Source organism: Mesitornis unicolor, unplaced genomic scaffold (assembly GCF_000695765.1).
Source record: "Mesitornis unicolor isolate BGI_N332 unplaced genomic scaffold, ASM69576v1 scaffold25105, whole genome shotgun sequence".
NCBI classification, from domain to species: Eukaryota; Metazoa; Chordata; class Aves; order Mesitornithiformes; family Mesitornithidae; genus Mesitornis; species Mesitornis unicolor.
In genome coordinates, this window is record NW_010185177.1 from 18,454 (window position 1) to 29,371 (window position 10,918).

Consider the following 10,918-nt stretch of genomic DNA (forward strand, 5'->3'; position numbering starts at 1 on the left):
AAACATAAGTCTTAATCCACAAAGATCCTTATCCTCCTGTGCAGCAGGGCTTTTGGACGCTCTTGACCCACCCCCTTGGTTGCCCTGTCCCCAGGTAGGCCCAATGATGCCACAGCCACCTACTCGCTAGAAATAGAGTGCAGCAGGGCTTTTGGATGCTCCTGACCCATCCCCAGAACTAGCTCTAGGTTGCCCTGTTCCTAGGTAGGCCCAGTGATGCCACAGCCACCTACTCGCTAGAAATAGTGGGATCTGCCTCCTTGTTCCCCACAGGGACAGAGAAATCCTCAAAACCCTGCTCTGGGAGGGACAGGGTACTGACAATCCTGAAAACAAAAGCACTTTTCCTATCCCCACGTAAAAATCTGTCATCTCTGCAAGAAGACACTCTGCTTTCTGCAGAAGACTTTCTCCAAAGCCACATTGTGCACTGCTGGATAACTCTATGCAGCTGCCCACACAAATAAGAGCTCTCTCAATTAAAGAAATCAAGACAGTTTAGAGGAAATATATTGGGGAGAGCCAGGGGAAGGAGAAGACTTTTGTTCAGCTGGCATTTCTATCACAAGCTTCGCATCACAAAATGCTCAATATATACATCCCTCCCATCCCAGGCAACTGGCTTTTCAGCCTCCAACCTCTGCCCCCATCCCACTCACGTTCTTGTGGGGAATGACGTGCGGGATGTACTGCAGGAGTAGCTGGGCTCGTTTCTTGTCCTTGTCCAGCTCCTGGAAGAGCACGCTGGGTTTGAGGTCCCTGACAAAGAAAGGCACAGATTCAGAGATCCCTGAGAAATGCCCAGGTGAGGTAAATAGCTGAGGGTAGGAGAGAGAGGAAACCTGTAATGATTTCAAAGACTTAAGTGCTCAGGTGTGCACATCTAAGAAGGCCAGAGACACTCAAGCTGTGAGGTGCCGAGTCAGTTTCCAAAGCACCACTCCCCATGAGCAGCAGCTAATCCTTACACCACAGATGAGAAGCACAACAGGAGGGGCATCCTTAAATGCAAACCTAGGGAACAGTTCTGACCTTGATCTCACAGGTGGAACAAGAGGCACTCGATTTAAGGTAAGGGATCCCAAATCAGCCACCCACAGGGGAGCTGGTGCACTGGGACAAGCACACAGCCACACAGGATCCTTGCCTTGAGCACTTACTTGCGTAACCAGTGATCCTCAGGAGCAAAACGCCTGCGGCAGTCCCTTTCATACAAGACCATGAGCCAGCCATGGACAGAGTGAAACAGCTCCAGGGTCTCGCCTCTGGCGTTCTCTGAGCAAAAGGAACAAAGCAGCAATGTCCAGGTAACAGGAATGTCCAAGAGCACCACGCTGATCATCCGCCCCATGCTCACAGAACAGCTGTGTTCCTCCTAACCTCCAGAAGGGAGAGATTTGGTGCTTCCCAGAAGAGAGACAGCATTTTCTTTGATCAAAGTGAAAAAACTCTTAGCTGTATCAAAGCCATCTCAGCCAGCTCCAACTGAGCCATCACAACAGAAGTGGACTATCTCATCTAATTGCCAGAATTGAGCTGTGCCCAAATTACACCAGCATACAGAGCAACACCAGAGATCTACAGAGACTCTAGCAAGCCTGCTCTGCTTTGTCAAAGCACTATATTTCATTTTTGTTCAATACATGGCCCAGTCATGCTAAACTCAGTCTCTGCAGAGGGAAAACCAACGTAACCATCATACAAAACAATGTTTTTGTGCAAAGTAATCATTAACAGAAGCTTCAAATTCCAAAAGTAATGCCATTTTTTGTTCTAACAGTAACCTCAACTCAAGCTACTAAAAACACTTACCTACAATTCCATCCCAGATCATCTTAAATACAAAGGAATTCAGAAAAGATGAGATGGTAACAAGCTCTTCCAGTTTGAATGAAATCTGCTCTTCATAGACTTCGATGTCATCAAGAATCCTATCAGAGAAAACAAAACCAATGCACAGGCGTCAGTTTAATTCCCTTCTGAAATTTTCATAGAGGCACGTTATCCTGTAGCAGCAGCTCTCATTTCTATGACAACCGACACCCACGAGGACTCAAAGCCATAAACAATTAAACCTTTTTTATTGATTTTGATCGGTATCTGATCCTAAGAGAAGACAGTATGAAAGGTCTGAGATACAAACCAGTGTTTCATAGTTGAAAGGACCTATGCACTTGGCCCCAAGAGAACTTCTTCATTATTGGAGCTAAGAAAACTGTCCGTACTGACCAGCAAAGGTGATTTTTCCACCCTCTCTCCCATCCTTTGTGTTGTTTAAGTCTAACAGCAAGGGAGCTGTAAAGAGACACACGTAAGCTGGGGAGCTGTCTTGCAGAAGTATTGCGGCATTTTTCCTTAAGGGAAAAAATGCTTATCTGGACTCAAAGTGTTTGCTTCGGACTGACACAACTGCCATCCATAAGCAGCAGAAGAAATATTTCTTCTCCTTTCTTGCCAGTGCTGTAATATTTCATTACCAGGTCAGCCAGCTGTACATTCCTGAAGCAGCACACGGCTGAGGGGGAAAAGTCCTTCACAAGTCCTTCCTTTCTCAGTATTCTACCTAAAAAGCCTGCTGCTTTACTAGTTATCTTTATGCAGAGGCAGCAATACCTTAACTATTCTTCTTGAAACTTAAGGAACACAACAGCTTCACGTTACAAATCCAGAGAGCACCCTCTGCTTGCTACCTACGTGATAAGGTGGCGGGAGCAGTCACAGAAGAGCATCAGCATGGCCAGCAGCCTCTTGGACTCCTCCGTATCATTATTCAAGCACTCCAGGAAGAGTTTTAACCCACCCTGTGGTCCCAGCTCACAGATAAAAGCCCATAATTTGGGCAACAGATCATCCAGGTAAGTGAGGCCTAGCAGTATAGAAAAAATAAAAGCACCATCAGTAACTTGTTCTGCCTACTTGTTCATGCAGGCTTAGAGAGACAAACCTGGCTTGGAGCTGAAAGCAACACTACTTGAAGGAGCATAAACATTACAGTTGGCTCCTAAGCCTGTCTGCATTGACAGGAGATGTACAACCACCAGGAAAAAGCTTTTAACAAGGCATTAATTGTTTTCACACCTGAAGCCCTTTCCCAATAGTTATTTTGCAAGTTTCAAAAAGAATTAATTCCTATCACCCAATCACCATGACAGCTGTCTTAGAGATGAGAACATGAAGAATGGGGTTGTACTTGCGGTCACCACTATAGCCACCACCAAGGCTCTGGGCTCCTTCCTCTGCTTTAGCCACTAGGCCAAAACAGTGCTTATCTCCTCCTCCATCCATTCCTTAAGACAGGTAATTTGTCCTCACGATGTATGAAAGCATTCAGTGTTTCCACTACATAAAGATTAATATTACCAGGCTTCTCAAAAACACTGACTCAAGTCTTAAGTTTTAATATGGAGTGAGCAAGGTTTCATTATAGGAAAACTTGCTTCAATTTGTATTCTGGAGAGTTAATGCTTGATAAAGAAGTGATGAATGTTATTGATCAGATGTATGATTCAGGATGGAACAAGCCTTCCACCCAGCCAGTCAATAAACTGTTGTCAGTAATAAAACACCACCAAGTCAACAGAATTTAATAAGAAAAATCTATTTTATCTCCACATTTTAAGTGATTTGAAAAGCACAGATGTGCCCTGACCTGTAAGTATCTGCAGACGGATCTGTGTGAGCGTTGTGAGCGTGGTTTGGTACAGCACACAGATACTGCACACCTTCTGCACCTCTGCCGAGTCCACTCGCTTGCCCCCAACAGGCTTGAGAATGTTGCGGACGGATGCGGACTTCTGGAAAGCTCTCTTGAAAAGATCTGGTGACAGAGAAGCACAAGACGTTGGCTTAGGAGACAGAAGTGCTATTCCAAACCATTGCTTACTCTCAGTCACTTGGCAGCCAAGCAGTAAAGAGGATTTTAAGCAGACTAAATCACTCCACAGACAGTAGGTTCTGGAGGAGTTTTCTGGCATAACACCTTACAGTGGGCAGCAATGCAGAAGAATATTTCACTAGGGGTCCTACACTAGATCTTAAAACCTCACCAAAACTGCAGTAACTAATAACCACAGGTTCTAGGGCTATGGGCAGCAGCTAGAAAAAAAACCTAGATTACAGCTGCCTTATTCCAAACACTCTTCTGCAGAATCACCATGCACCACAGGCCCACAAGCCAGCTTCACCTTGCTTTTCATCTGGGAAGCTGGCTTCCCATCTTGCCTTGGGAAGTACTCATTTATGCAGTAAGCACTTCAGCTACTCAAGAAACAATGAAAAAAACCTGCTAAAATAAGCAAATATTTTCACAGCAGCAAAGTAAGAGACTTGCCGCAGGTCACAGAGGCATTCTGAGCAGGAATTACAAATGGGAGAGAACAGATCCCCACCTAAGCAGCAGCAGCTGCTGCAAGTAATTACAAAAAGCTTTTAGCATAAGTGGAAAAGTCAAAGCCCTGTGAATCTGGGAGAGACAAAAACACGCAAACACACACACACACACACACACACACACACACACTAAACCCAAAGCAACCCTCCAGAACTGACTTTTCATAGGAAGGCTGTTCTGAGGGGAAACTGGCTGTGTCGGCAGCTGAGCTATTTCCTGATTCTCCAGCAATTTCTTGCTGAGCACATCACTGAAGAGAATGCGGATCATATGAACTCCCCAGAGATGCTGCAGTTGCTTTGTCAGCAGAGGCATGGACTCATTCAATCTAAAAGACAAGTCAGAGAGACATGTTAGAAGGCAGGCTGGAATAAAACACCAGACAGCGATACTTGGATACACTTAGCTCACAGTCAAAATAGAGCACGCACCCACCCTACAGATGGTTCTCACAGGAAAAGCTGACATACAGGTCCTGTATTGAGCGTACCAGTATGGCCACTGTTTACCAGTCTAACTACACTAAATTAATTTCCTTGTGTAATTAGTCTGTATATGAAAGCAGCAGTTTGTATTGTGCAGATATAACCTGAAATATCTGAGCAGTTATTCTGAATAGGGTCACACTGTTCATCTCAAAACACAGATCACATTTTGGCATGAAGAAGAACAAATAAAAAGAGGCTTAATCATCTGTCACCGTAAGGTTGTCCTCACTTACCCATAATCCACAGTCTGTGAGAACCAGCCCAGAACAGGATGCCAGTGGGTGAGGTTGGATTTCTTTTGTGAAACGTACTTCTGGCAGTAGGAGAGCATGTGGATGAGCACACCCACAAAATGAGCCGTCTCCTCCTCAAGAACTTTATCATTCAAGGAGCCCAGGTACACAAGATTACCTGGTGGAATGACCAGCACAGCAAGACTTAAGAGGAACAGCGGTTACAGACATAATACAAAATGAACCCACACCCTTTTTCAAGTCCATTAGAGGATTTTTGTGAAGAACAACTATCAGAGACCACCCTGCAGCAAGCCATTTCCAGCACACATCAACCACCAAGGTGCCATGGCACTTTGGCAGCCTCTTCCTCTGTATCCCACCAACGCCTTCTACAAAGTACTCTAAGCTACAGATGATCCGTGGTTACTCCCAAGTTCCAACTGTTCCTCTTGTTCTCCTTTACAGTAATGTGAACTTCAATATTTCAGTAGCACATCCATTTACAGAAGCAAGATTCAAGTCTGCTACTCTGCAAGACTTTCTCAGATTCCAAGAGAAAAGCTAGCAGAGATAATACTTCACAGTTTAGGCATAATGACGTGTATACAAGAGCAAGTCTCTGACTGTTCCTGTTTCCAAGGGCCCTAAACCATGTTTGCAATATCCCAAAATAGATCAATTAATTCCTAGAAACTGTCTAAATAAAGATTAAAAAAATAAATGAGTTGAAGGCAGCTCTGACACATGGACAAAGAAAATGTGACTCAAGACTCCCTTCCAAGTACAGTAAAAAAAGAAGTGTTACAGGTGCTTACCTAACAAGCACAGAGTGTGACTCCCTTCCAGGCACACGCAGACATCTCGGCATTGTGCTTCACGACTTAAAAACAGGATGAACTTACGGAAAAGATCATGAGATTCTATCACTGCCAGGCGCTGAAAGACAGAATTTCCCTGCCAGTGAGGCTGAGAAGCGCCGCACAGAACAACCACACCTGATCTGCCATCAGCAATGGAGATTGCCTTTTCTTTCCAAATAAAGCAGCAAGTTGAGACTGCTGCACTGAAGGGAGTGTTTGACATGAAGCAGGTCTAGGAAATAAAATACCTTGCAGGTGAATGTTCTAGTTGTAGACAAACCCTAAATTAGATTAGTGGACAGCCTAATAGTTACCATTACAGATCCTCTGCCCTGCAATGGATTGATTTTTGCTTTGGCTCTGTCTGTGGTTACACAAATGGAAGGAGGAGGACAAGCAAAAATTTAAGCAGTGTGTCACATATACCTTTGTTTTTATTAATTATTTTAGGGCAGTCCAACCTGTCATCCCATAGGAGTTAATAATAACGTCTCCAGTATTAGAAACCCAGAGTATCTGGAGGATGTAAGGACTAAGCACTTCCATAAAAGAGGGGTGAAACTGGCAAAGAGAGAAATGCCAATGCTCTGTTTCAGAAGCTGATAAAATGGAATAACAAATGGCCTCGTGTGATACTCTGAGGATTTTTGGCACTGTTACATCACCCACTTACCTCAGGTGTTAGAGTAGCAAGATGAGTCATTATAGCAGGCACAGACATGATATGGATCAGAAACGACCTCAACAGATTGTCTGAAAACTGCGCAGCAACCACAGGGCTACAGAGAGAAGAAAATTCAGTGCAAGAAACCTGACCTAGCAAAGTAAGACGCAGTCTTAACCGAGCCATTCAGAGTCCTCATCAAGAGGCATCACTGGAAAAAGTACATTCATTTACACCTCAGTCAGCATAGCAAGTTCACAGGATTGCTTTACAAAGAGACCAGCAGAATGACAAGTCTTCAAAAAAAAGAGTAAACATAACTTTGGCTGCCTATTATCCCAAGCAGCTCTGGCTGCCTTACCGCAATGCAAGAGAGAAGATGGCAGTTAGAGAGCCTTTGGACAAGGAAGGTCTGGATCTTGCCAAGCCGTTAGTTAGCAAAATCTGGAATAAAGAAACCCAAACAAACACCATAAAAAACCCTGCAGTAGTCAGGAAAAAAAAAAAAAAGACCACCACCAAAAAAACCTAAAAAACAGTTACTACAAAGCATTTGGCAGAACTAGAAAGGTTTCAGGCTAATAATGGCATAACAGAGAAACTGAAATCAAATCAGTCACTCTACAGTACTTATTTCTTTAGGATCTGTACTCAGGGTTCCTAGGCCTTTTAAAATTACCAGGCAAGGCTTATAGGGGCAGCACCAAAGTTTGGAAAAAAATATTCAAGAGTCCTTTCTGTCCATCTCATTACGAGGTGATCAAGTAGGACTTGGATTCAGTGGCAGTGACAAAAAGGAGGTGTCCTCAGTCTCAAGTTCTTAGAAGAAAAATAAACCCACATGCGAATCGCCAGTGCTCCACCACCAGCTTCTCCCTGACACATCCCCAGAGAGATCATAAAAGCTTCCTCACAACAAGGACCACAGCGCAGGACCAGGGTTTGTTTTGAATAAAGAGAAGACATAACCGTAGCAGCCCGAGACTGACCTGCAGCACAGAATAAAATCCCTTCTGGTTCAGATGTCCCATGATGTTTGCACAGATGTGGTTCATGGCGGGCCTCAGGGTTTCACCTTCCAAGTTAAAACACTGATGGTTACTAGAACAGAATCACACCTCCACTCTCTACTTCCTTGCACACTACAAAACAGTTTGTTGGTTCATAAACCCTTCTTGCCCAGTGTCCTTGCTCTCATATGCAAAACCACCGTTTCAGCAGCATTCAACATCAAGTCCTCTTTAAGGTGTAAGAGCTGTATTTCCTCCTGATACTTGTCTACCTTTTTAATGCTTATTTCCTACAAAAACCCAGAGCTAAAAACATAACCCATTTTTCTCTGAACACTTCAGGTATGGGGGATTTTGGAGCATTATAAAAATGTTGTAACTGTTGCTGTTCTAAGGGAATCAGCCCACCTAATCTGAAGGGAATCCTTGCTGCCCAATCGACGCTTTGTGCAAGCACAGAAGCACAATGAATCTTTGTGGTAAGCATGGGGAGAAGACAAAGTACAGAAACACCATTCAGTAGATTTTAACAGCTAGTCCCAAATTGGTAGCTTCAAGTATTGAATTGGATGCACCAACCTTTTCCCCGAAGGATTTTCCACGTAGAAGTGTCTGTGAAGGTGACAAGCATCGTGAGGTGCAAATTGACCAGTCTGGAGTCTTGCAAGATGTCAGGCTGTGATAACAATAACGTTAATAAATCCAATTAGCTTTGTGGCAGGCTACAGATCTGTTAAACGCAGGGAGGCAAAACAGGAAGAAAACGTTTCTTGCCTTAAGCTGCTTGAGAAATTCACAGCAAAACCACAAAATGTCTTTGATCTGTTTGATCCATAAGAGTGTAAGATCCTTGGAGAGCGCCAGCGACACGTACCACACCTGAGGAAGGCAGGACACAAATGGGAGCAGTGCTTAGGATCTGTGACACCGACTGGCAGAATACACTACCAGGAAGCTTTGTAACCAAACTACTTCCTCAGTGCCTTACTGAGCAGCAGAACCAAGTAATTTCTCTCCCCAGGATTCACAGCTCAAAGCATACCACCCACCACAGACAGGAATTGCCCTTTAACTCCTATGGCTCTGCACAGTAAAAGTATCAGAGGAATACTAAAGAACCTGCCCAAACATTCACCATGGAATCTCAGCAGTACAGGGGCTTTTGAAAGCTAAAAATGCAAATATCACCACCTTAAATCCCCATATATAAAATTACAAACAAACCAACAAGCAAACCTCCCACCCCCAAACTAAAATAACCCATCCAGCTGACCTTGGGCTCGTTCTCAACATCCATACTATTAAGAATACAGCGGCACAGCTTCTCAAATCTCTGGGGAAAAAAGACAGACAAAGGTGGCATTAGTTATAACTACAGGAAGGGCTATTCTGGAAAACCATGAGGAACAGCTCAGCAGAGGGAGCAAGGCACCTCTGTATCAAAACGACCAATGTTCCTAACGCATTCCCTACCAATGGTGCCAATGGCTCCTTCCCCAAGAGCGCATCCACACGTCACACCACAGCTATGCAGAAGAGTTCCCCCCTTGAGCACAGCACATCACCAAGAGGGATTTCTCAGCCTTCCCTGCTAAACTGCCTCCCTCAACAGCACGAGCTGAAGCCAGGAAAAGGATCTTCCTTGTTGGGTTCAGCAAAGGAAGAGCTGAATGCTACCGGGTGCTGACAAAATCGTAAGGCACTGCTCAATTCCTGAAGCTGGCACAGCCACCAGGAACATTTAACATTCGTTAAACTACGCCCTGAATATGGAACTGCTACTAAAAAATTCAAAGGTTCTTCTGTTTCATTCCTACAGGCTGATCTCTCCAACAAGGACCAAGGAGACAAGAGATCGCATTTCTGAAGGCAAAATACTCTGCAGGAACCTACAGAATCACTACATAACTAATTAAACATATTTAACGGGTTAAAACACGGCCTCAAAAGAAGAAAAGCATGTCAGAGTAGCAACCTTACCTCTTTGTCCTCTTTATGATTAAATACAAACAGCAGTTTCCTAGCAATTCTGAAGACTGAAAGAGCACTTCTTTTACTTGAGCCAGATTCATTTGCCCCAAAGAAATCCTCCACTTCTCTCCTAAGAAGAACATCGGCAGTTAAAAACCAAGCACAACTCTCCAGGTAAGAGCAAGGTAGGATTTCACACACCTGATCTCCCTCTGCAGGCAGCACCGACAGAGAAATCTCCTGACCAAGGCCTGGATCTGGACGGCCGCGCGCTCCCTCTCCTTCAGCTCCCTCCGCTCCTCCCGAGCCTGGCGCGCTTTGTCGAGGAACTGGGCTTTGGAGGACTGGCTGGCGCTGAACATTTTTAGAACCTACCAAAAGGAAAATTGAGGGAAACGACGAATCCTTGCAGCAAACACCCGGGGATCTAGGAACAGAGTGGACTAAATGGACATGCAAGGGTAATTCTTTACATTACTCCTAGACTGCCTGCATCCAACGTTTTAAGAGGGGGAGTACTCAAAGGCATAGACAGAAGCGCGTGCGAAACATAAGCCAGGCAAAGCCCAAGTTACTCGTCGATGCGACTGCGATAAGGAAACACACTGAGAGCTTCATCACCGCAGCAAAGCCCCCAACCTAACACAGGCAAGGAGATTTCAAGAGAAAAAGTAAAATAAAGTTTGTGTGCTGTCATTGTGTCCCACCCTGTAAACTCCCCTTTCCAGTCTTAGTTGTCTTCATTTTCGTGTTTACAGGTAACACACAGGAAGAATTCTACAGGCAAGGACACGAGGGAAAGGGCACAAAGGAACACTGGCAAGCTAAATTATTGCCACTCAACAACAGCAAATGCACAGAGTCAGCAACAGCTTTCTACAATATTTGACAATGAACTCACCTGAGGGCTTAATTCTTCAAAGGAAGGGTATGACAATCATTTACACCCAAACATGATGATCCACTGGCTTCAGGCAGCTCCTGCACAGAGAAGCACATCGCCGACAGATGATTTGGGGATTGACTCTTCACCTTTGTAGCTGTAAGTCCTTTTGACCAGACTCACCTCTCACTGCTCCCTCAAGAAAACGTGAGGACAGAAAAGCTTCAGGAGAGGAGCTGCAGCCCCGCTGCTCAGTCGAGATCACCAACGCACGGAGCTCCTGGCACTTCCGAGTGGGGAAGAGATAATTTGATGTGTGACAAAAGCGAAGGCTGGCCTCAGGCCTGCCAGGGCCCAAGGCACCGGCGAGACCCGGGCAGAGACAACCCCACAGTGCTCCCCACTGCACCAGCGTG

At 44.9% G+C, this 10,918-nt stretch overlaps 1 protein-coding gene across 2 annotated transcripts in view; it reads right to left on the reverse strand.

Moving 5' to 3' along the window:
- Positions 1–10,042, reverse strand: part of UBE3B (ubiquitin protein ligase E3B) — an 18,276-nt gene extending 8,234 nt beyond the window's left edge. The window contains exons 1-17 of one of the 2 annotated variants that reach the window (XM_010184764.1): positions 9,821–10,042; positions 9,629–9,749; positions 8,922–8,981; positions 8,423–8,527; positions 8,228–8,324; positions 7,628–7,713; positions 7,000–7,082; positions 6,648–6,753; positions 5,930–6,050; positions 5,112–5,289; positions 4,549–4,718; positions 3,650–3,817; positions 2,695–2,866; positions 1,813–1,931; positions 1,161–1,275; positions 660–759; positions 1–10 (exon numbers count right to left, since the gene is read on the reverse strand). The exon at positions 1–10 is cut by the window's left edge and continues 128 nt beyond it. In XM_010184764.1, the coding sequence (XP_010183066.1) occupies positions 1–10; positions 660–759; positions 1,161–1,275; positions 1,813–1,931; positions 2,695–2,866; positions 3,650–3,817; positions 4,549–4,718; positions 5,112–5,289; positions 5,930–6,050; positions 6,648–6,753; positions 7,000–7,082; positions 7,628–7,713; positions 8,228–8,324; positions 8,423–8,527; positions 8,922–8,981; positions 9,629–9,749; positions 9,821–9,981 (1,972 nt within the window). In that variant the 5' untranslated portion in view covers positions 9,982–10,042. Of the gene's footprint in view, positions 28–655; positions 760–1,160; positions 1,276–1,812; positions 1,932–2,694; positions 2,867–3,649; positions 3,818–4,548; positions 4,719–5,111; positions 5,290–5,929; positions 6,051–6,647; positions 6,754–6,999; positions 7,083–7,627; positions 7,714–8,227; positions 8,325–8,422; positions 8,528–8,921; positions 8,982–9,628; positions 9,750–9,820 lie in introns of both variants that reach the window. The other variant, XM_010184762.1, reaches the window with a different exon arrangement.
- Positions 10,043–10,918: the final 876 nt, after the last annotated feature.